This window comes from Trematomus bernacchii, unplaced genomic scaffold (genome assembly GCF_902827165.1).
Source record: "Trematomus bernacchii unplaced genomic scaffold, fTreBer1.1, whole genome shotgun sequence".
Classification (NCBI taxonomy): Eukaryota; Metazoa; Chordata; class Actinopteri; order Perciformes; family Nototheniidae; genus Trematomus; species Trematomus bernacchii.
The window spans coordinates 1,749,182-1,772,232 of record NW_022987662.1 but is presented as its reverse complement, the minus strand read 5'-3'; the positions used below and the strand labels follow the sequence as shown (position 1 = coordinate 1,772,232).

At 42.1% G+C, this 23,051-nt stretch overlaps 1 protein-coding gene across 12 annotated transcripts in view; it reads right to left on the bottom strand.

Annotated features, from left to right (window-relative positions):
- Positions 1-23,051, bottom strand: part of LOC117487026 (nesprin-2) — an 82,573-nt gene that overhangs the window by 45,686 nt on the left and 13,836 nt on the right. For all 12 annotated transcript variants that reach the window (XM_034135674.1, XM_034135679.1, XM_034135682.1 and 9 more), the window contains 31 exons: positions 22,805-22,960; positions 22,525-22,685; positions 21,722-22,034; positions 20,948-21,063; positions 20,453-20,573; positions 18,959-19,116; positions 18,569-18,719; positions 17,614-18,479; positions 16,634-16,786; positions 16,152-16,302; positions 15,825-15,983; positions 15,298-15,465; positions 15,088-15,189; positions 14,790-14,993; positions 13,872-14,077; positions 13,376-13,483; positions 13,034-13,283; positions 11,971-12,135; positions 10,492-11,808; positions 8,984-9,121; positions 7,410-7,565; positions 7,080-7,321; positions 4,383-6,420; positions 3,960-4,294; positions 3,729-3,873; positions 2,633-2,833; positions 2,103-2,362; positions 1,679-1,829; positions 937-1,080; positions 702-833; positions 109-291 (listed from right to left, as the gene is read on the bottom strand). In XM_034135674.1, the coding sequence (XP_033991565.1) occupies positions 109-291; positions 702-833; positions 937-1,080; positions 1,679-1,829; positions 2,103-2,362; positions 2,633-2,833; positions 3,729-3,873; positions 3,960-4,294; positions 4,383-6,420; positions 7,080-7,321; positions 7,410-7,565; positions 8,984-9,121; positions 10,492-11,808; positions 11,971-12,135; positions 13,034-13,283; positions 13,376-13,483; positions 13,872-14,077; positions 14,790-14,993; positions 15,088-15,189; positions 15,298-15,465; positions 15,825-15,983; positions 16,152-16,302; positions 16,634-16,786; positions 17,614-18,479; positions 18,569-18,719; positions 18,959-19,116; positions 20,453-20,573; positions 20,948-21,063; positions 21,722-22,034; positions 22,525-22,685; positions 22,805-22,960 (9,150 nt within the window). The remainder of the gene's footprint in view (positions 1-108; positions 292-701; positions 834-936; positions 1,081-1,678; positions 1,830-2,102; positions 2,363-2,632; positions 2,834-3,728; positions 3,874-3,959; positions 4,295-4,382; positions 6,421-7,079; positions 7,322-7,409; positions 7,566-8,983; positions 9,122-10,491; positions 11,809-11,970; positions 12,136-13,033; positions 13,284-13,375; positions 13,484-13,871; positions 14,078-14,789; positions 14,994-15,087; positions 15,190-15,297; positions 15,466-15,824; positions 15,984-16,151; positions 16,303-16,633; positions 16,787-17,613; positions 18,480-18,568; positions 18,720-18,958; positions 19,117-20,452; positions 20,574-20,947; positions 21,064-21,721; positions 22,035-22,524; positions 22,686-22,804; positions 22,961-23,051) is intronic.

Here is a 23,051-nt window from a genome sequence, read left to right as displayed (position 1 = left end):
GTGTGCATTTTAATAACTTAATTAGTCATGATTCCTGTGGTGTTCGTGACTTCACATCACCACTTTTTCTGCATGAAATACCTATAAATATACCACAGTATGTCTGACCTTGTTGAGGAAGGCGGTGCGTTGCTCGGTCCTCTGCACTGTGTCTTGGTACAGCTGCAGTGGTTGTGTGAGTTGGTCAAACAGCAGGTGGGTTTGATCCGGATCCTCCTCTGCAAGATCCTGCACTTTGCTCTCCAGCAGCATCAGGCGGCTGTGCCAGGCGTCCAGCACATCCCAAGCATGCTGCAGGACAAACAGTGAAAAGTATGTAGGGGCTTTGAAGGGACCATGTAATTATTGTTATAAGAGTGTTTTAGTTCACTTTATAAGAAGTGAGCAGACTGAATTTAGTCGTGTACTGTGATTATCTGTCATTTTGTGTAAGTGGTCAGTTTTTTTTGCAAGCTTCCTACACTGCAGTTTCATCTTGTCTGCACACATTTACACAATAGCTAACAAAGCTAACGGTACTATTAGAGGGTGAGTTGTGATAACTGTTCAGATAAAAAAAGAATAGTGGTATGTTATCAAATGGTAAAGATTGATTTAAAAAGATACATAAATTCACACATTTTCAAGACATTTATGAAGAATCTGAAAACATGTTTCAACTCTTAACTTAAAATAAAACAGGTTTATGTACAGTAACTTACCTTGAGCACATTTTGAGCTTCTTTGACTGTTGGACTCTTTTGCTCCAGTAACACATTCACTTTCTCCAGACTAGATCCTAACCCCGCTGCTTCTCTAGCCAGCTTACGGACTGGGTCGCTCGTCTCCATGAGCTGTGGAATGACCATGCACAGATAAAAAAAAAAGACGTTAGATGTTTTTGGAGGAAACAGTTCATGGGACATTAATAACAAATGAATTCCTGGTGCCATTTACCTTCTCCTCCTCTCTTTGAATCGACAGCTGGACTTCTTGCAAGCGTCTGCTGATATCAGCCGGTATCTCAGCGTACCGGCTCTGCACACCGGCCGTGATAGACTGGAGTTTGGTTTTCTGGGAGGACAAATCCTGTCTGAGCTCCTGTCAGAGTTGAAATGCAAGATAATACAATTCAGAAGGTCAGGAAATATAAAACATAGAGAAAGGCAGGGTTAAAAGTTAAGCTTTCCTCCAAATTTGTTTAAATAATGTTCCAGTTAAAGGTTGAATGTAAGCTTAAAGCAGCCCCTAACAAGTTAACTATGCTCTGAAAAAGTTATCAGGCATTAAACCATTTACTGTATTGCACATTTCTCACATAAAAGACAGTATAGACCATGTCCACTTGAAAAGACCACTAATGGCCTTAAATCTAATTATGGAAGCTACATGTGGATTTGACAAAAAAGACCTGTGAAAAAATTCACACTGACACTTCAAAGCAGTTCCTGACATTTAAGAATTGATCTTACATACATTAAAATTATACTTTATTTCATTATAAGAACTTCAACTATTTCATCATAACAGACATATTCAATTAAAATAGATTGAAAGACGTTACATCTGTCTAGTTCAATGTTTTTGCTCAGATGAAAATGGCATATTTTTTGCTTTTGAGTCACTCCAGCATTTTTTCACAAACATCTTATACACCAATTTCAAGCTTGCACTCCAACGCACAGAAAAAGTATCTGACCTGTTGTCTGCTGGGATTCGAACAGTCTTCCAGCGAGGGAAGAAGGGCGAACATGTGTTGGGCCACCTCTCCTATCTCCTCCTGGAGGTGCTCTCTCTCTTTCTCCTCTGCCTTTGCTGCAGCGACCACCAGCTGGTTTCTCTCCTTCAAGCTGTGGAGAACAGTATCATAAATCAAATCAACATTTATTATAGCCCCAAATCACAAGAAATGCCTCGAAGGGCTGTACAAAGCAAACAAACGCAAAGACACACACAAAATACAAACGTCATACCATAAAAATTATAAAAACATTTATACAACATCATACATCAATAAGTATTGCCATGTGATAAAAGCATGTGACTGAAGTGATGGCAATCATCTCAGCATCTCTGACATCAACAAGTGAGTACTATCCACATGTGTGTTGAACAAACCCCACCTCCTGACATTCTCTTGGATCTTCACTAGTGTTTTGCCCACAGGTCCAGGGCTGATGGGCACCTGGGAGCTGGATAGGCTGAGTGCGTGCTCCAGTCGGTGCTCCAGGGAGGCTAAGGCCTGCTGCTCCTGCTCCAGCCCAGTCTGGTGCATCTCCGCCTGGGCCAGGAGCTCCAGAGGCTCCTCCTCAGTGAAGTTCACAGTGGAGGAGTCAGGAACGTCAGCCTGGAGACCGGCCAAAGAGCTGCAACACTGCTCCATCTGTAGAACATTTAATTTAATCCTCAATATATTTATATATATATCCTATACGGGTTTGTTTAAGAAAACATTGAAAGGCACTTAAAATAGTAAACCTTTTCTAAGTGAAGTGGGAATTTTGAGACTGGCTCTAATAGAAAGTTTCATTTATGTAAGACCGCCCACATGAAAAACATGTTGAATTTCACTTCCATTTATATATATTAAGGTACATTAGATCATATTAGTATACAAATAGTTCAAAATAAAAATGTTGAAGCTAGAACTCACACTTGTAGTGATGTCCTTCCATTCCTCTCCTTTCTGTTCTGTGTGTGCCATGAGGAGGCCGACCCCACGGCGTAATGACACCCAGCGCCTCCAGAGGGCGCTAAGCTCGCCGTCCTTTCCGACTCCACAGCCCTGCATCGGACACCCGGCTCTCAGCTCTTCTATCTTCCCTGCCAGGCTGCGGAGACCTTCCATCAAGAGCTTTGTGTAGGGATGAAATGAAGTGAAGATGTAAGTTTGAATCAGGCAGTCCTCCTATTACATGTCAAAAAAAGGCTGGGTGGCTGCACCCTTTAAAGGGGACCTATCATGCAAAATGCACTTTTGTACGTCTTTTATACATGAATATGTGTCCCCGGTGTTCCAGGGAACTCACCAAGTGTCAGAAAACACAACCCTCTCTATTTTCCTCCATACCCAAATCTCTAAAAAAGGGGCTGCAACGGATCTGATAAAAACAGATCCAGATTTGAACACTGTCCTGACGTCAGGACGGTGGCGCTACGGCTATTGGGCCAACTCCACCAATCAGGAGGAGACAGCCACGGCCATTGCCGTTCGAAAGCGCTGGAGACGCTGTAGTACATATGCCAGGCCTGTAGATGGTGCTGTTCTCACAGAATCTGCCCTTGCAAAAACAGAGCTAACATTTTTCAAATTGAGCGAAATGAGGCATGGCTAAAATGCATGATCTGTTTGGTATTTTGAAAAAAAAAAGTATAAATATGCCTTACTGTATATAGGTATGGTCCTACACTATATTATTCAAATATACAGTAGCATGATAGGTCCACTTTAAGTTTATTTTTATTTTTTTATTATATATACTATTTTGTATGTTCTTTCCCACTATGACTATGTATGTCATTAAGTATGGTATTCCTGTCATGCTATGTTTTTTCTTTATTATTTCTTGTTGGTCAATGGAAAATAGTCAGTTTTCCTTTTTTTATTGCTGGTATTTGGTTGTAAACAGTGCTGTATTTTGAAAATGTATATGTGTAAATCTATGTTATGCAAGGTTTGAGAAGATCCAATATGTGAACAAATCCATTTAGAGAACATTACCAGAAATATACCACTGCATCAAACCTACCTTTGCTTCTCTTTGTTGGGCCACACATTTGTCATATGACGTGACTTGTTCTGCAGCACATTCTGAAAGCTTGGCTTCGAATCCTGAGAGGCGCTGACGTATGTCTTCATGGCACTTTCTGTGGCTTTGCTGTCTAATTTCACACCTGTGAGAAAAGTGTCTTTTAGTTGTTTTACTTAAAAAAAACTGAGACATAATGACACACTTCAATGAATCAAGAGCGATCAGTACCTCTGCAAGGACTCCAGCCTGAGCTGAGCTTGGGCCTCCAGTATGGCTCGTCCCACCAACAGCTGACTGACGATGCAGATGTGGAGCTGCTCCGTCTTTGGGCGGGACAGGCAGGGCTGTTGGGGCACCAGCTCCACAAGGTGGCAGATGTGAGCCTGAAATCCGTCCTCAAGAGCCTCCAGAGCCTGGTGAGTCTGCCTTTGCTCCTCAGTGCAGTCCAGAAAGCCTCCAGGGGCTGATAGGAAAGTGGCCTCTGCATTATGAAGGAAGCCTATTGCTCCCTGAGCCGCCCACTGGTAATCTTTCAAGGATTCTCTCGCCTGGCATAAACTCTCCTGTTGGATACATGGTACACGATCAAGCACAGTTTAGAGAAAAAACACACACAAGTATAATTTTCAATGGATGAACATTTAAGCTTACCATTCTTAAGTGGCACTCTTGCATGGCTGCCTCCCTAAGAGAGTAAAGTTCCTTGTAGCGCTTCAGGTTCACTTTTTTTTTCCGCCCCAGACCTCCCAACACCCTCATCCCAGACTCCATATTTCTCCAAATAATCCAGTTCCTTCTAAGTGCAATATCTATGGCTTTCTCATCTGGAGTTACCGGTTCGGCTCCCTGCAACTCGTCTCGTGTTGTCAGGAAGAGCTCTATTAAGGCGGGAAGCTCGGAGGAGAACCGCAGACCTAACAGAAGCTTGCCCTCAAGGTTTTTGATATCATCTGCGACCGAATGCTCCCAGGAGACTAAAGTTTCCACAGTGCTGCGGATCCTCTGCTTCTCTGAATCATACTCCGACGGGTACAACTCCTGAGCTATGGCCTCCAACTGGTCTGCTGCTTCCTGACACTGTGTCTTCACCAAAGGAAGTTCAACCAAGAGTGTTTGGCAGAGTCTGACCCTCTCACCCACACTGATCGTCTTATCTTTGGCACGCTGGATTTGCTCTTCGGCGATGTCCCTGGATTCCTCCATTTGTCTCCTGAGGTGCAGATATTTGTCTTGCTCAATGGCATTAACACTAAGAGCTTTGCACTGGTCTTGCAGTTCCCCTATGGTACACAGCAGCGAACATCTCCTGGCCTCCTGACAGTGCTGCAGCTCCTGTACTTGACACTGATGCTCTATTAGCATGTGCTTCAAATGTGCGCATGTTGTGAGGGTTTCCTGGGTTAAAGGGAATCTTTGCTGCTCCAAATCTGTGGATATTTGCTTTAAACTGGCCTGGATAGTTGATAGCTCTTCATCCGAAGTGGTTCGCTCATGAATCAGCTCTTCTAGTTCCCAGCACGCTGCCTTTTCATGAGCTAGCAATCCCTCTAACTCTGTGCGGAGTCCTGACATCCTGTTGACGAGGTAGCGGCTCTCTCCTGGACTCAACCCGACAGCTATTTCCCTGCAACTGTCTGCCATTGCTCCTACGTCTTGAAGTTGGCTCTCTATCTCCACTGTGGCTAATGTATGACTTTTCAGCTTGCTCTCCAGCTTTCTGATGTCAGCTTTTGAAACATTCTCAACATGGGTGCAGGGGTCTCTTTCGGCATGTGTTTGTGCTAGCCAGGCTTCCATGTTAGCAAGCTGGCTCAACAGTTTCTCCCTCTCCTGCAGACTCTTCTTCATGGTGTCGAGAACATGATCCAAGCTGTCGGCGATGGCTTCATAGAGGTCTTCTATTGTCTTTAACTCTTGGTCACTTTCGTCCTTTTCCTTATCAGAGAGTGTCTCTTTAATCTGCTCAACTTCCACCTGCATCTTGGATCTTCTAAACCAAATATCAGTCTGAAATTTCTTCATCTCGACAATCTGAATACGGGCCTCCTCGGGGAAAAGGGCTAACTTCTTCCCGATGGAGATGTGGTTTTCTGCCTGCTTGGCCCCAATGATCAAGTCTTGTAGTTGCTTGCTGATCTTAGCGGAGGAAACGTCGCCACTGCTGGTTGAGGAAGTGCTAAGCTTGCTTTTGGTGACACTTAGCAAAGACCCTAGTTCCTGAAGACTGCGTTTGATCTCATCCTTCTCTTTCTGACCCAGAGAGAAATGGACCAGAGCGTCTGCCTGGGACTGTAAGTGCACATAAAGCTGGTTGTACAGTTTAAGGTCTGTTGTCAGACAAACAACTTCTAAAGCGCTTTTGTTGTCATGGCTTTGAAAGCTGGATTCCCCAAGAGCTTCCAGGTTGGCTTTAAGCTGTTCGGCCTCTTGTAATAAAAGCGAGGACTGAGAGGTGGAGCTGGAGGCATGTTGAAGAGCTCTTTGGATGCTTCCTTCTAAAAGCTTCCATTCCTCCTGGACATCTCCGAGCTGGGCTGAAAGAGCACCCGAACTCTCAGCGTCGCTCAAATGGACCGAAAATTGGCTACTCAACTGGAGGAGCGCTTCCATTATGTCTCTTTTCTTCACCATGGTTTGAAGCAGGGCGTTGAGTCTGTCCGCTTGAAGGGCACTGCTGCCCAGAGAGCCTCTGAGGGAAAAAAACACAACAAAAGAAAATGTATTGTAAGTGGTACACAAACAAACAGGATTGTATGTAACACTAATAAAGTGGATCACATCACTCCTGTTCTGAAGTCCTTACACTGGCTTCCTGTGTGTCAAAGAATAGATTTCAAAATATTGCTGCTGGTTTATAAAGCTTTGAATGGTTTAGGCCCAAAATACATGTCTGACCTACTGCTAAATTATGAACCACCCAGAACTCTCAGGTCTTCAGGGACTGGTCAGCTTTCTGTCCCCAGAGTCAGAACTAAACATGGAGAAGCAGCGTTCAGTTATTATGCTCCAAATATCTGGAACAAACCACCAGAAACCTGCAGGTCCGCTGCAACTCTTACTACTTTTAAATCCTGGCTGAAAACTTTTCTTTTTGCCGCTGCTTTTAATTGAACTATTCATATCTTAAACTGCACTGTAACTTTTATCCATGTATTTTTTCTTTTAATGTTTATTTTATTATCTTTTCTTTTTAATGACTGATTTTAAATGCCATTTTCTTAATGTCTTCCATTTTTGTAAAGCACTTTGAATTGCCTTGTGTTGAAAGGTGCTATATAAATAAACTTGCCTTGCCTTGCCTTGCCTATGTAGAGTTAATGCTCACTTTTAAATCAAACAATTACTCACAAGGCCATGTTGTCCTTCTCAGCTGCTACAACCTCCAGGAAAGCTCTGGTGATCCTCATCTGTTTGTGGTACTGTTGGACCTGGTCCAGCTGAGCTGCTTTGACCTGCACTGTGGCGGAGGCGTCGAGCAGGGCAGCGCTCCACTGCCCTTCCACTCTTTTCAGGGCTTCAGGGTCACAAATACCCGCACTGCGCATGCTTTTCATAGTAGCAACTTGCTCCTGCACACGGCACATGTAGTCCTATAGCGGAGAGAACAGACATCAGATAAGATCACGTGATACTTTATCTAGAAATAAATGAGGGAAAGGGCTTAACAGACGTGCATACCTCTGCCTCCTGCAGCTGTTCGGTCATCGTGTGGACATCGAGTTGTGCTGGTTGATAGCGGCATGCCAGAACCTTTTGAACAGTTCGTACCAATCGGATCTCTGGTTCACCAGGAGAGGACTTCAGGTACCAATTCAAATCAATGTGTGGGTCTCGCTATAATATCAAACAAAGTGAAAATATTTGGCAAATTATTCACGAAGAAAAAGTTAAGAATAATGTATGCTAGTTAATCTACAGAATATTTTCATGATTGATTGATCTTGATCTTATGGTGTAGAAAATGTTATAATCCATGTATGTATACATCTAACAAAAATAAACAGTCCAAACCTCATTTGAAAACTGTAACTAGGAAATGTTTTGTATTATAGCTTTGAAAGTGATTCAAATGATAATAAAAGTCATATATTTTCTGTTTCAAGCTTAGATTGTTTGATTTACTTTAAAGGGGACCTATCATGCAAAATGCACTTTTGTACGTCTTTTATACATGAATATGTGTCCCCGGTGTTCCAGGGAACTCACCAAGTGTCAGAAAACACAACCCTCTCTATTTTCCTCCATACCCAAATCTCTAAAAAAGGGGCTGCAACGGATCTGATAAAAACTGATCCAGATTTGAACACTGTCCTGACGTCAGGACAGTGGCACTACGGCTATTGGGCCAACTCCACCAATCAGGAGGAGACAGCCACGGCCATTGCCGTTCGAAAGCGCTGGAGACGCTGTAGTACATATGCCAGGCCTGTAGATGGTGCTGTTCTCACTGAATCTGCCCTTGCAAAAACAGAGCTAAAAAATGTCAAATTGAGCAAAATGAGGCATGGCTAAAATGCATGATCTGTTTGGTATTTTGAAAAGAAAAAGTATAAATATGCCTTATATAGGTGTGGTCCTATACTATATTATTCAAATATAGCATGATAGGTCCACTTTAAGTTCTCTCTTTTTAAAGTTATACTTGTCAATATGATAAATAATCTATCTCAAATTAAACACTATCACCCTTGGCATCAAAAAATGAGTCAGCCTGTGTTAGTGTAAGGGAGAGACTGTGTATGTATACTGACTGTGTATTTTGTGAGTAATTATTCCCACTAATGACCCTGCAGGAAGTTATTGTAGCTCGTTGGTTCATCCTGTGGATCAGCAGCATCAAGGGAATATACACAATCATCCATCATAACACTGCCGCTCTTATCTGTCCCCTGCTTCACAGATAACACTTCTTGGCCTGTCTGGACACTTTTGATCACTTTGCAGCTATGCTGAAAATCAGAAACTCAAATGCTTAAAAACTGAATGAGGATTTTCATTGTTATACTTATTACAAGTAATGTGTGCAACTACAGGAAACACACCAGTGCCACTAACCTAACAAAATAACCTGTTTTTCACACAAACTTCTAAAACCAAATCAATTCAGATTTGTATATACACATAAGATCTGACTTCAACAAATCAGTTTATTGACAAACAGTTAAGCAACATAACAAGCCTCCAGAAACTCTAACTGAGAAATGTGCAGCAAGCCGTGACAAAAAGGAAAATAAAAAAAAGTTAATACTCACATTTATTATGTTACTTTTTTCCACCAAGCTCTGGATCTCTGACAAAACATCCTGCATGGTGGACTTGGGTTTGAAGGACTCTGCTGATTCACCTGTCGCCCCCCCAGCTGTCCTCTCAGGGTCCATGCTGTCCTCCATCTGCAGCGACAGACACAGAAGACAGGGGTGGTGTCACATGTTAGCCTCCTGCTTCCTTGTGTTTGTCCACAGATAATAACAGAGCTGTTTCCCTGTCCCTGCAGTGGTAAATATTACAATGTAGCCGGTAGCTCGGCGAGTCAGTACAGTTAACAGAAGAATGTGCCTGGGTGGGAGCAGTCTGCCCCGAGGGAGAATCACCAAGTCTCTTAATCTATAAAGTGCTTCCTCCCCTGTTTCTCTAAAGATACAAGTGATCTTTTATAACTCTGATAGAGAGGACGGGCTACAAAACATGACACAAGCAGCAAGGTATCTACAACGGGGGAGGTGTCCTGGGAAATACTTTAGGCATGACCACAGTGTGTCTGAGAGGAGGGTTCAGGTAGAGCGGGAAGAGCATTTGAAAACACTTGCAGCAGGTTTCTGATTTGCTCAGGGGGAAAAGAGCACAAGGAGGAATATGTCATACTGTTTCCTTCTCAAAAGCAGTGTCAATATTTAGGTGAATATGACCAATGTACCAACTGTTAGTTGACGTTCATGGAGGTACAAATTATGAAAATATGTTAATGAATATCGAGCAATGTTAACATCAAGTCATTTGTATTTTTTTTGATTTTGGAAAATTAGCTAAATAAATTAAGAATAAGTGAACTCAAATTATTGGTATTTTTTTTTTTTATTATATATTTTATTGTAACTGTCCTCTGAATCATGATCACTTTAATTGGGAAGCTGCTGTTCAAACAAAAAGCAAATTGAGTCACCCCATTGCAATAAATCTAATCAGCAGTCAAATTAGGGAAACTAAATATATGGTTTCTTAATAACAAATGTTTGGGGGAATATTTTACGACCCTCAACATCGATCCTGGAGAAAAAAATGTCTGTTCTTTCAAAGGGAAGGGTCCCTGTGCCATTACTCACAATAATGACAGGATGTCCCACTGAGAAATTCTTAAATTCCTTTGAGCACTTTGGCTTGTACTTGAGGTAACCGAACTGTCTCTACAGATATCGAGTGACCACTATCAAATCAGCAGGGGGGAGAAATACTGAGTGATAGGTCAATCGAAAATAATACAAATTGAATATCCTTAATCACAATCATACATCTGTGATTCATCATGATTTATCACACAAACTAATGTTTACTTGTATGTGGAAGGGGTTAAAACAACACTTTAAGATCTCAGCTTACTTTGGATGATTTCTAAATGATTGGCATGTAGTCCGACAATTTTCTGACAATTAGCTAGTGCATTGATAAAGCTGCTGTCATGGAAAGCCGCTATAATCCCCCTCGTGTGATAATGTGCGCTACACAGGGTTTGTGGCTCGTAAAAAACGTTTAATATGACATCTACCTGTCCCTGTGTCCCCTCTGTGTCCTCCAGCGATGCAGGTACCTTCCATTCACTTCCTTCAAACAGCAGCATAGCTTTGTATCGTCTTTTTGGCACTTCGAAAACGTTGCCCTGGGGTTGTTCAGGATTTGTCTCTCCTCCTGTGTTCCCTCCCTCTACCCTCTCACACTGTCCTGTACCTGCGCTCTGAGCAGTGTCAGCAGCAGTCAGCTGTTTAATGTCTGCAGCAGGTATTTGTTTGTCAGGTAAGGCTTCTCCCTCCACCGCGGACGAGACTGAGTTCATTGTTTGCTTCTCAACGTGACAAAATGTTGTCGTGTCTTCTTGTTTCACATCCGGACATGTTGTTTCTGCTGCGTGTGCACCTGTGAGCTCACATTCAGTTACAACACCGCATGATTTGGAGGGATTCAACACCTCATTTTGCATTAATTGATGAGTTTGTGACTTTTCTTTGCATGATACTTTGGCACTTGTAGAATCCTCCATTGCCTTTGACACAATTGGGGTCAGGGTGTCCTCCACTTGAGGCTCATTTGATGCATGGCTCTTTAAATAATGGAAGTCTGTTTCATCTGATTCAGGACTCATTAATCTTGAAGAGACTCTGGACTTATTCTCAAGAGTACTTGACATGTGTATGTTGTCCAGTGGCTGGAAGTCAGGCATCTCCATGTCCAGCACTATTGTAAACACTTTAGCTGGACTCACACTGATATCCTCACAGGATTCCCTCTTTTCTTGAGCACCAGTAACTGTTGTCAATGTCTCAGATTGTGCTGTGCCAACACTGTCATTTCCCTGCATGTGGTGTGGCTCCATGTCCAACACTATGGTAAACACTTTCTTCTGTGTTACACCTAACTGCGTCTCTTGTTCTTGAGCACCTGTAACCGATTGTGCTGCGAGATGTTCAGACACATTTCCAGGGGTAGAAAGGGGGAAGTGGTCTAGTTCTGTCGCTTGGGATCCAACTAGAGTTGTGACACAGTGTGTTGATTTGATTTCTTCCGGAGTGTCTTTGCCAATAGCTGGAAATTGTGAGTCCTGGGTTAAGATAGTGTCCGTCTGCAATGGTTCAATGTTCTCTTGCCGAGTTATTAAAGTCTTGTTGTGAGCAGGAAGTGAGTTTTCTGTTAGCAGTGCCAGTTTTTCTCTGATGCTGCTGTCTAGCGCCCTCTGGTGGTTTTGCAGGTTGCTGATTTCCTGTGAGAAGCTGGCCTGGGCCTCAGCTGTAGAAATGGCTGTAATGGTGTCCTTGAGTGTTGCAATTTGTGAAAGGTATTTTTCTACGTCGGTTACTTCATGTAACAAAGCCTAAAAAAATGACAGATAAACACAGATAAATAGAAATACAATACAGATGGCTTAATGTTGAGAAACTCTCTTCCCAACATTCAATACCTAAAGAATGTGAAATCAAAAATGTAACAAAGCTTGTTCATGATTCACAAAGTCACTTGACTTAATGGACCTCACCTCCAGAGCCGGTGCGTCAGTGATCAGAGCAGCGGAGCTTTCTTTCTGAGCTTGACAGGCGGACATCTTTTCCTGCAGGGATGTCAGTTTATGATTGACAGCCTGCAGGGACTGGCCAAGCTGTTCCTCATTACACACAACTTCCTCGAGGCGGGGACACACACCCTGTGGACATTTAAGACACACCAAGCATCACTCAGAGGGCGTGTATACTGTGTAAGATTTCAGAGACTAAACCGGCGTATCTACAACAAATCAGAAGCGCTCAAGTACCCGCTCATTGACCCGACCTGACATGTTCCAAATGTGTTCATTTCAATTGATTTCAAAGTGAATTTTAACACTAAAAAGTTACTATTGGTTGAATATTAGTTTCATACAACTGGATTTTTAAGGTTTTCAAATATGATATTATATGATAACTGTTAAAACAAAATCACAATGATCTGTCACTGCAGGGACCGGAGAGCGTGTTGATGAATATCTATTTTGATTTATGCAAACTAATCCATCATTACAAAACATGTTCACCAACGACACACGGGCACTCCTTATTACAAGAAGTGTAAACAAATGTGAAAGTAAATAAACCACAAATTGAACTGCTGAAACAACTTCAAAACATTCATCTGCTACTCAGTAATATGTATCTAATATCTAATATATATCATTCCAATAACTTGTATATAGACTCGTACTGCACTATTCCACATGCTCACTTTATTTTAGAACTATTTTTCTTTTTGTATTGCTCTTGCTATCTGTATTATTATTATGTTGCATTGTTGGAGAAGCCTGTGACATAAGATTTTCAACAACATAATTACTCTGTAGCTATGTCAGTTTGACAATAAAGAACCTTGAACCTTGAGATCAGTGCCGCACCCACTGTATAACAATACACACTGCTACTGTATAACAACTGCCACTTAAAAACTACATGAAAACAAAGATAATTGCTAGTTAAGATAACATAATAAGTTTTGCCTTTTTGTAGAATGTCCAAAAAATGGGGCAGCTCAGTCTGAGTGTAATAATATTTTCTTATTAGATGACACTTTACCGGACTCTTGGTGGAGAGGTTTTCACCAAGCGGAGAATCAACAGTTCCTCTCAGATCTCCATCAGAGGGTTGAGTGGACTTCAGAGGAGTCTGAAACTCCTCCATGTCCCTGCTCTGCTCCTCCGTGGAGCCCTGTAGGAAGTTGTGGTATTGTTGGAGCAGTTTCCTGCTCTGCTCCACCACAGCACACTGCTGAAGTGGGCTGCTCTGCAAGGAGGACACAAGCTGGTTGAGCTCCTCTGTCCTCACCCTGAAGGGAAAACAGTGCAGAGTTGATGCTCAGTTATTATTAGAGGGGGAAATCTTGTCACTTGTCATGTGGAATCAGAAAACAAAGCTTACCTTTGTTGAAGCGCTTCCTCCTGCAGGACACTTAGACCCTCGTCTGTTGCTGCTTTTTCCTCAGCGCCCTCCAACCACTGTTGTATATGCTCAGTCTCCCTTTGCAGCCTAGAACACAAACACAGTGTAAATGCAGGCATTCACATGACACAGACTCATATGTGCAGTAACCATGATACACTGACAATACAATCAACAGTGAGAAGTGGTACCGCCACAGAGTAGTACAACACGACTTCAGGAAACAAGTTGAACTTGTTCCATTGACCCAATTTGTTACAGAGTTTCTAAAATAAGTCTGGTTATAGTATGTAAGAATTGGCAGTATAACCTGTATTGACGAAGTCTCATATATCAACATATCCTCATTAGCTACTATGTCTGGTTTTGATTTCTTTGTGTCTTTATACAAATTCATGATAAACACATTTCAAAAAACAGTTATGTAACCAAGTAGCTTTAGACAAAGCTTTTGTACACATCACATGAAGGTTACCTGTCCAGATCCTGGATATTCCTCACAGTCTGCTCTTCCACCTCAGAGAAGAGCTGCTGGGTGTGTCTGACTTTCTCCTGCAGCTCAACCCAGTCTGCAGACAGACTCTGCAGAATGACCGGACTCGCTATGGAGGCCATAACATTCAGATCCTCCTGCACACTCTCCGCCTGCTCGTCCTGCGCCTGGAGCTCGAACAGCAGATCCTGTAGAGAAACACAAGATATTGATGGTGATAAGCATTTTAAAAGCTATTAAGTCTACTTAAAAGCTAGCTTTGTACTCCAGTGTGTAGATTCATAACATCATAGCTTTCTTAAATAGTTTTGTTTTTATACATAGTAACTTTTTTTTTAAAGTGGACCTATCATGCAAAATGCACTTTTGTACGTCTTTTATACATGAATATGTGTCCCCGGTGTTCCAGGGAACTCACCAAGTGTCAGAAAACACAACCCTCTCTATTTTCCTCCATACCCAAATCTCTAAAAAAGGGGCTGCAACGGATCTGATAAAAACTGATCCAGATTTGAACACTGTCCTGACGTCAGGACGGTGGCGCTACGGCTATTGGGCCAACTCCACCAATCAGGAGGAGGCAGCCACGGCCATTGCCGTTCGAAAGCGCTGGAGACGCTGTAGTACATATGCCAGGCCTGTAGGTGGTGCTGTTCTCACTGAATCAGCCCTTGCAAAAACAGAGCTAAAAAATGTCAAATTGAGCAAAATGAGGCATGGCTAAAATGCATGATCTGTTTGGTATTTTGAAAAAAAAAAAGTATAAATATGCCTTATATAGGTATGGTCCTACACTATATTATTCAAATATAGCATGATAGGTCCACTTTAAATGACACGTTTCTCTATACATTGTTCAAGTGCGTAGTACACTTTGCAACACATACAAACTTGTTTAACCTTAAGTGTGGCAAGGACTGCTGCAACATCTGCACCAGTGAGAGTGAGGAGGGAGTCCTGAATCTTCTGGAGGGAGCTGAAGCACTCTGCCATCCTGACAGTGATGTGTCCCTTAGCAGCCACCATCTGCCTGTAAACGTCCTCCGCTTCAGAAACAAGCTCCTGCAGCTGCTCTGTCTTCTTCCTCATCTGGGTCTCCACCACCTACAGCAGACAAAGAAAACCAATCAAGAGATTTGTTCTAACTCGATCCGATCAACTGTATCTGTAAGCATTATACCAGAAGCTGATGCTGTACCTGAAGCTCCAGAGGGGGCTCTGTGCTTTGAAGCAGTGCCTGAATCTCTGTGGCTCTTTGATGGAAATGCTCCATACTCTCCTCTTGGGTCACAATCTCATTCTGGAGACAGTCAGAGGGAGATGATCAATGTTTAAAGCAAACAAGTAATCTTGTTAAAAATTGGGTCCAAACCTGTGTATTACAGGACGAATAAGGGATGTTGTCTACCTGCAAGGCACTGATGTCTTCTTCTGTCTGAAAGGACGGACACTCAGCAAATGCTGCTAGTTTGTTGCCCGTCCACCTTTCCACCTCCTCCCCCAGCTGCAGGACCCCATCCCACAGAGTCAGGCCCCGATGCAGGCTTTCCAGGTGGGAATCTGTTCTCTCTGATATCTGAAAGAACAGTATTTGCAATGAATGCTACTGTAGCACTGATCTTACAACACACAACCCAACTCAACATAAGACCTTAGAAATTAAATAATTGCAATGTATGATCGCAAACAATCTACTAGGACGCTTTACTTTACATATGAGAGCAGCAGCAGATAAAACAGTGGGGGTAAAAACAATTTGTGTAGTAAATCTTGCTTTAATAACAGTACATAAAATAATAATTAATCTGCAAGAGAATTGAAAAATAATTCTGAAATCTTCTGAAAATGAATGACTTCTGTGATAGATATTTTTGAAGTCTAAGCTTTTCTGTGGTGACTCATCATTAAAACAAATGAAAAACGAAAAAAACTCACATCCAGCCAGCGGTCCATGAGAGCATCCGCTTCGTCCTCAAATGGGATCATGGTGCATTCTGGGATCTGACGCAGATGAGTGTGAAGCTGCCTGCAGACGCTGCGGACCTCTTCTATACCGTCACCCAGGCCGATCAGCTCTGATTTGGTGTCCTGGACCTGAGACACCACACACACATATAAAACACACTTAACTGAACTGTTGCAGGGTTAGGGTTAGGGTTAGGGTTAGGGTTAGGGTTAGGGAGAACCAGAGCCACGAAAAATCAATCTTGATTTGACTTTATTTGCAAGTTAGGTTTCAATGCAAATGGAACAGAGGTATACCTTAGTGTGTAGTCTCTGCAGGTTTTCTCTCCCCATGTAGGAGGCTTGCTCACTGATGGTGCTCTCCGCTCTCTGCAGTTTCCCGCTCAGATCCCCACGGATGCTCTGAAACCTCTTCAGCAGCTCTGTGAGTGCGTTACACTGCTCCAGCCTGTATACGTGATAACACAACACACACATTCAACCAACTCAGCTAAGATATCAAGTTTGATAATAATAATAAAGCATTTTATTTATAGAGCGCTTTTCTTGGAACTCAAACTTTACAGAGTAAAAATTCACAAAAACATAATTAAAACAACACACTTAAAATATATAAAACACAACATGAATTACAGTTTAAAAGCAGTGTTTTGATTTGTGATTGGAACATGGTGAGATTGGGGAATGTGTTTGGGGAGGGAGTTCCAGAGTGGGGGCCAGCGATGGAGAAGGCTCTGATATGTAAATGAATCACAGAGGACTGAATCTCCTCTCTTTACCGTTCAGTTACAGCTTTTGTGGCCTCCTCCCAGAGCTCCTCGGCCTCTCTGGTCCGACTCACATCGCCTGACCGTGAGGATTCCTCTCGGATGTGCTGCAGCTCAGCGAGGTGTCCAGCAAGTCGACTTTCCAGATCTGTCAATGCACGAGTCCTGCAGGAAATTACACAATTATTATTGTACAGAGGCAGACATGGTTAAGAGTCATTGTTTCAGTACACCAGTAAGGCATGGTTCATTTTGTCAGCTATTTTTGTATTTAGTCTTCAAGGTTCAAGGTTCAAGGTTCAAGGTTCTTTATTGTCAAACTAACATAGCTACAGAGTAATTATGTCGTTGAAAATCTTATGTCACAGGCTTCTCCAACAATGCAACATAATAATACAGATATTAAAAGTAACACAAAAAGAAAAATAGTTCTAAAATAAAGTGATGATGTGGAATAGTGCAGTACGAGTCTATATACAAGTTATTGGAATGATATATATTAGATAGTAGATATATATTACGTATTAAGTAGAAGATGAATGTTTTGAAATTGTTTCAGCAGTTCAATTGTTTAACAGTCTTGTTTAACAATTGTCTTAATCCTGTGTCAAATGTCCTGGCTGGTTTTGGTCATACTAAGTCAACATTATCCTGTTTAATTAGTTATTAGCTAGCTTTTAAGTAACATTAAGCTGTCTTTGGCTCTTTTCTGCTGTAGCGATGTACATGTCCCCTCTGTGGGACTAATACAGGTATTCTGATTATAGTTGACTCAAATTCTGACCATTTTAGTCTTATCTGAGTCAAAGAAAACCATTACCATTGTCTTGACATTACTATAGTCATTTCAAGACAAAATAATGTCAACTTAATACATTTGAATATTTAGATGTTGACGTTGTGGTGCAGCTTTACAAACATGGCATCTTAGGTTAAAATATGTTCCTAACTTTGAGCAACTTGAAGCAGTTTTTGGTCAGAGATCAGTGTACCTGTGCTGCAGCGCGGGCAGGCTGGGCTCCTGAAGCCTCAGCTGCTCAGCGGCTCCTCTTATCTCCCTCAGGGCCCCCAACAAAGCAAACCTCCTCTGGACCATACTCTTCTTCTCTCCTTCTTTCTGAACTTGGCTGTTCCTTCTTCTTCTCTCTTTTAACACATCCTCTTCAGACTTCCGTGTTGGAGCCTCCTCCTTCTTAAGTGTGTTTTTATCATCATCTTCTTCCAGCTTTCTCCTTTTGGCTTCCTCTTCCATCTTACATGCGGTGAGTTGCTCCTGTGCTCCCCCCTGCTGTGTTGAACCCTCCCCAGGTTTTGTCTGATGTATCTCTTTAGGATTCAGCTGCTGGATTTGCTCCATTCTTACTGAAAAGAATCCATCTTTGCCGTCCCTCTTCCCGCCTGTCTTCAGCTCTTTCTCGATTTCCAGAACTTGCTGGGACAATGATGTCACCACATCCTGACACGTCACATTGGCACCATCCATAGTCAGAGTCATCCCCACTGCCTTTAAAGTGCTGTCAACGCCGTCAGACTGAGTCCTGGCAGCCTGTAACCTCTGCTGCATCGCTGCCTGCCAAGAGAGTCTCTCCTGCTGCCTGTCTGACTCATGCTCCTGTCTTCTGGAGTCCTGGTTGGCCTGCAGGGCTGGGATCTCTGCCTCGACTTCTCTTACTGTGGCCAGGAAGCATTTCAGAGCCTGAGCGGCAGCCTGAACCTCCTCCAGCCGCTGTCTGAGCTGCCGAAGGTGATGAAGTCTGTTGTGGAGAGCCTGGCAGAGCGATGAAGGGGATGTTCTTTCCTCGTCTGCAACTCGTTCTGAAAGCTTTCTCATTTCAGACCGCAGTCCGTCATCCATCTCCTGGGTAACACGAGAAGGATAAATAGTACTTTCTGCATATGTCATTATCTGAATTAAAGTGTTAGGTGTCTTCAAAAGTCTGGATGTACCTTTAAATTAGATTCCAGTCTGGCATCAGTCAGGGAAAAGGAGGAAATGTCCACAGACTCTCTGACGATCCGCTCCAGGTTTTCAGTGATCAGCACCATGTGACCATCTGCAGATTCCATCAGGTCAGCAGTATTCTCCAAAGATTTCATCCTAAATGGAAAAAAAGCAACTTTTACTTGTTATAATAACATATGTAGACTATGTAGTTCAGGGCAATGATCACATTTCAACCCTAACCCCTCATTAATAACAACACAAAACTGCATGGACAAAGTTGAAGACATGTTACTCAAACAGAGGAAGGACAGGTAAATAACCTTTTCTTACAAATGTGTTCTTATGTCGTGAGAGATGAATCAATACTTTATTATTGATCAGGTGCACTGTACCTGCTCTGGAGGTACATCTGTTGTCCTCTCCACTGCTGAGTCAGCTGCTCCCTGCTTCTTTCCACCTCACCTTCATCTTCCTTGGTCATCAAATGGGAGAACTGGGAATACTGGAGCTCAAACTCAAACCATAATGCCTCGGTCTCCTGTTTTGAAGTCTGTGACGGAGGGAAAACATTTTTCACAAAGCATTTAGAACAATAATTTCACATTGTGAAGATTGACTATGCAAGAAAATGACTGCTTAGCCATTCTTTAAGTTATAGGTTTTACAAAATACTCAGAAGTAAAAAGGAGCATAAGTGATACACAGATTAAAGCAGGATTTGAAAAGGTGAACATTTAATGACATGAAATCATTTCTGAACTTAATAAAGTGATTCTTTAACCCTCCTGTTATCAATCTGACCCCATTCAATGTTTAACGTATCTAAAAAAATGGTTCACATAATTTTTTTTGCTTAGTATTTCATGACTTTTCCTAATTTAGTGAGGACTAATGGGTAAACATCAAATGAACAAGAAGATCTTTTTTAAATGTCCTGTACTCACTTTGTACGCATCGGCTGTTTTAGTAGTATAAAACATATGTCAACATTTTACACATATTTGTGTTGATCGTGTAGGATGATATTGAGGTGACTATTACATGCAAATGTATCATTGTAAAACAAAACTACCCTCTGCTTTAGTCATTGGTCCTTTAACAACATCAAAAAGATCTTAATTTAACATTTTATTTCAGTCAGTGAGATTTGATGGTGATCTATATATTTTTCGATAGTCACATAATAGGAATTCTGGATGTATAAAGGGGTCTGTGGGGGGGAAGGTTGGGGTAATGTTTTATTTAAAGGGGACCTATCATGCAAAATGCACTTTTGTACGTCTTTTATACATGAATATGTGTCCCCGGTGTTCCAGGGAACTCACCAAGTGTCAGAAAACATAACCCTCTCTATTTTCCTCCATACCCAAATCTCTAAAAAAAGGGGCTGCAACGGATCTGATAAAAACTGATCCAGATTTGAACACTGTCCTGACGTCAGGACGGTGGCGCTACGGCTATTGGGCCAACTCCACCAATCAGGAGGAGACAACCACGGCCATTGCCGTTCGAAAGCGCTGGAGACGCTGTAGTACATATGCCAGGCCTGTAGGTGGTGCTGTTCTCACTGAATCTGCCCTTGCAAAAACAGAGCTAACATTTTTCAAATTGAGCAAAATGAGGCATGGCTAAAATGCATGATCTGTTTGGTATTTTGAAAAAAAAAAAGTATAAATATGCCTTATATAGGTATGGTCCTACACTATATTATTCAAATATAGCATGATAGGTCCACTTTAAATGGTTATTTAGGTAGTCAACTAAGATACCTAAAGCACCAGTGACATACATTTTGGTTAAATACAATTTTGAATATGATCATTTCCTTGAGTTTGACCCCAGAGGATAAAGGGTGTAAAGTCAATCTGAGGATAACAGGAACTTGCCTGTAGTTGCTTCTTTCGGTCCCGCAGGGTAGAAAAGCTGACAGAGTCTTGGATAAACGCCTCCAAATGTTGCTTGGTCTTCTGGAGTTGAGACTGAAAAGCCGAGCAGGACTTCCTGTACCTGCAGTGAAAGATTTACACATGTTTCAATATGACATTCTCTGAAACTGAAAAGCTAAATGGGAACAGAGCCAGCTGCAAAATCTGTAAAATTAGACTGTTTTTGTCTTTGGGGTATTTCTTTTGTTTAGATGACAAACAGGTCGAATCAACATCAACGTACAGTAGAGGGGTCAATTGTAAATATTTGTCTAAAGTATGTGTCAAATTGTCACTGTAAAAGGATGCTGCTGATTACTTACTAAAGTTAACCACACTATACAATATCATTTTGGATTATGTTCAGCTGCGCTCATCTGTCAGGTCTAACTTTAACTCACATGCTGACAGTTCTTCAAACAACACTCATGTAAGAGTTGAGATAATAACCCCTACCTTTCCAGTATTTCCTGTTCAGACGAGATCACTTCCTGCTGTGAGGCGGCCGTCTCTGGGATGACGGTCCACTCGGCCTCCTGCTTGGTCTCCACAGTGTCGCCCCTGACAACCGCCTGGGAGATGGGAGGGTCACATAGTAGCAGTTCAGAGACGAGAAGAGCGAGAGATGCAGCAGAGCCGATCCACTTACTGAGGATTAGCCCTGCTGCTGCTGCTCTCAAAGGTCAGTCACAGCCAATCACAGTGCAGAGTTCTGCTCGGACCAGGAAGTCTTAAGGAAATGCCACTTGAAATGCTATGTATAAAGTGAATAAGATTCATTTAAGGAAATGAACACATGCAACAATCTAATATACAGTAATTAGCCTGTAATACACCAGTCGAATAAAAACATTTGACTTTTTGTTACCATTTTTCTGGAATTCTTACACTGAAACCTGTCTCATGTCAATTTTAAATGTCTGTAGAGGCACAGGAAAATAGGAATAACTGAAGGGAAGTAAAGTTATTGTTTTGGTTTGCAGGTAGGAATCAAAGATATCCGTTTCCCTTGGCAACGGATAAAACCACCTCCATCCTGAGCAAACTCCCAATAAGCTTTTTATGTGACTTGAACTTCACATTGTATAAGTTGTTGGTTACAATAAAGTTCCTCAGAATTTCAAATGTAAATGTTTTTCTAGGAGCTTACAGAGTTGCTAAAATACCTAGTGCAGCGAGAGAAAGCAAGAAAAACAACAAGGAAATCGAATGAACGTGTTCTCTCCCTACCTGTATGTGAGCCTGGGTCTGCAGGCTGCTCTCTGTGAAGTGCAGCAGACGAGCTTTCAGCGGCTGCTCTTTGGATCTAAGTGCAGACTTCAGTTTTTTCTCCAACCCACAGCTTCTACGTTCCCCCTCCCTCTCTGCCGGGACATCCTGAGCTCGCAGGTGGAGGATATCACCCTGAGGCTGCGCTGTCACAGAGCCACACACAGGTGAGAGGTCTTGTTGTTGTCTGTCCACGCTTTGTTTCTGACGGTTGCTGTGCTGCGTGTCGGCCGACATTCTCAGCAGGGGGGTTCCCCGGGGCTGCCGTCCCCTGCTGAGGGAAACAAAGGTTTATTAGGTGGAGGTCGAGCCGGGTAATTAGGAATCTCATTAAGATTAATAGACAGGAAGGATTACACAGTGAATATTCTGAATAATAAGGTTGTCTGCTTCAATTAAACAATGCATTTGAACTTAAATTCAATTCCCAGTTTGTAGCCTATAGAACCTGAATGTTAATTTAAGGGTATATTTTTAAGCCAAACAATGCTGTTTCTTCCTGTCTGTCTTTACAGATTTCTTTTCTTTTTTCTAAACAAAAATCTGACGTCATTTTGAATGTTCAATGTGCTGTCTACCACAAATTGGTTTTTAACACTTAGTAGAATGCACATTAAATAATAAGCTTCCTTTCTGAAAAAAAGAAAACAGACGTGTGAAAATACATCCAAGAGAAGCAGATCTTATGGTTCGCTTTTATAAAACTATTATTACGTCTAAGATATTACACCTCATCATACTTCATCTCCTTTGCATTATCTTACCAGTCAGAAGTGAGCACTGTGTCACTGGATTGTGTTTCTTGAGCTTCATCTGACTCCTGGAGCTGGTCTGTTGCTTGGCAGAAGGACTGTCCCTGTGTTAGTGTCTCACACAGCTCTTGTAATGATTCAACCTCATCAGATGCAGCTCCATCCATGACGACCTGGGAGAAATGTGAATTTCGGAAGAACTGAAATAAGGTATTTTTCTGATCATCTGTCAGAATCATACAGCTTGCCACACAGCACAATCAGATGATATTGTTACAGAGTTAGGAAGTACCTGGTGCTGCGACACAGAGTCATGGTCAGTCTGGTCAGTGGTTACGTGCAGAGTGTTAGTTTGAGTTTCACATTGCACAGCAGAAAATGACTGATTTCCATCTCTGATCTGACACCAAAAGATGGGAACAAAGGCGGCCATATCTCTGCGTACATCCTGAGTGCGACACAAACAAGCCAATTCAACTTTAAAGACAAATGTCAGTGGTGCCAGGTTCATGCAATATCAAAACTGTTGACTGAAACCA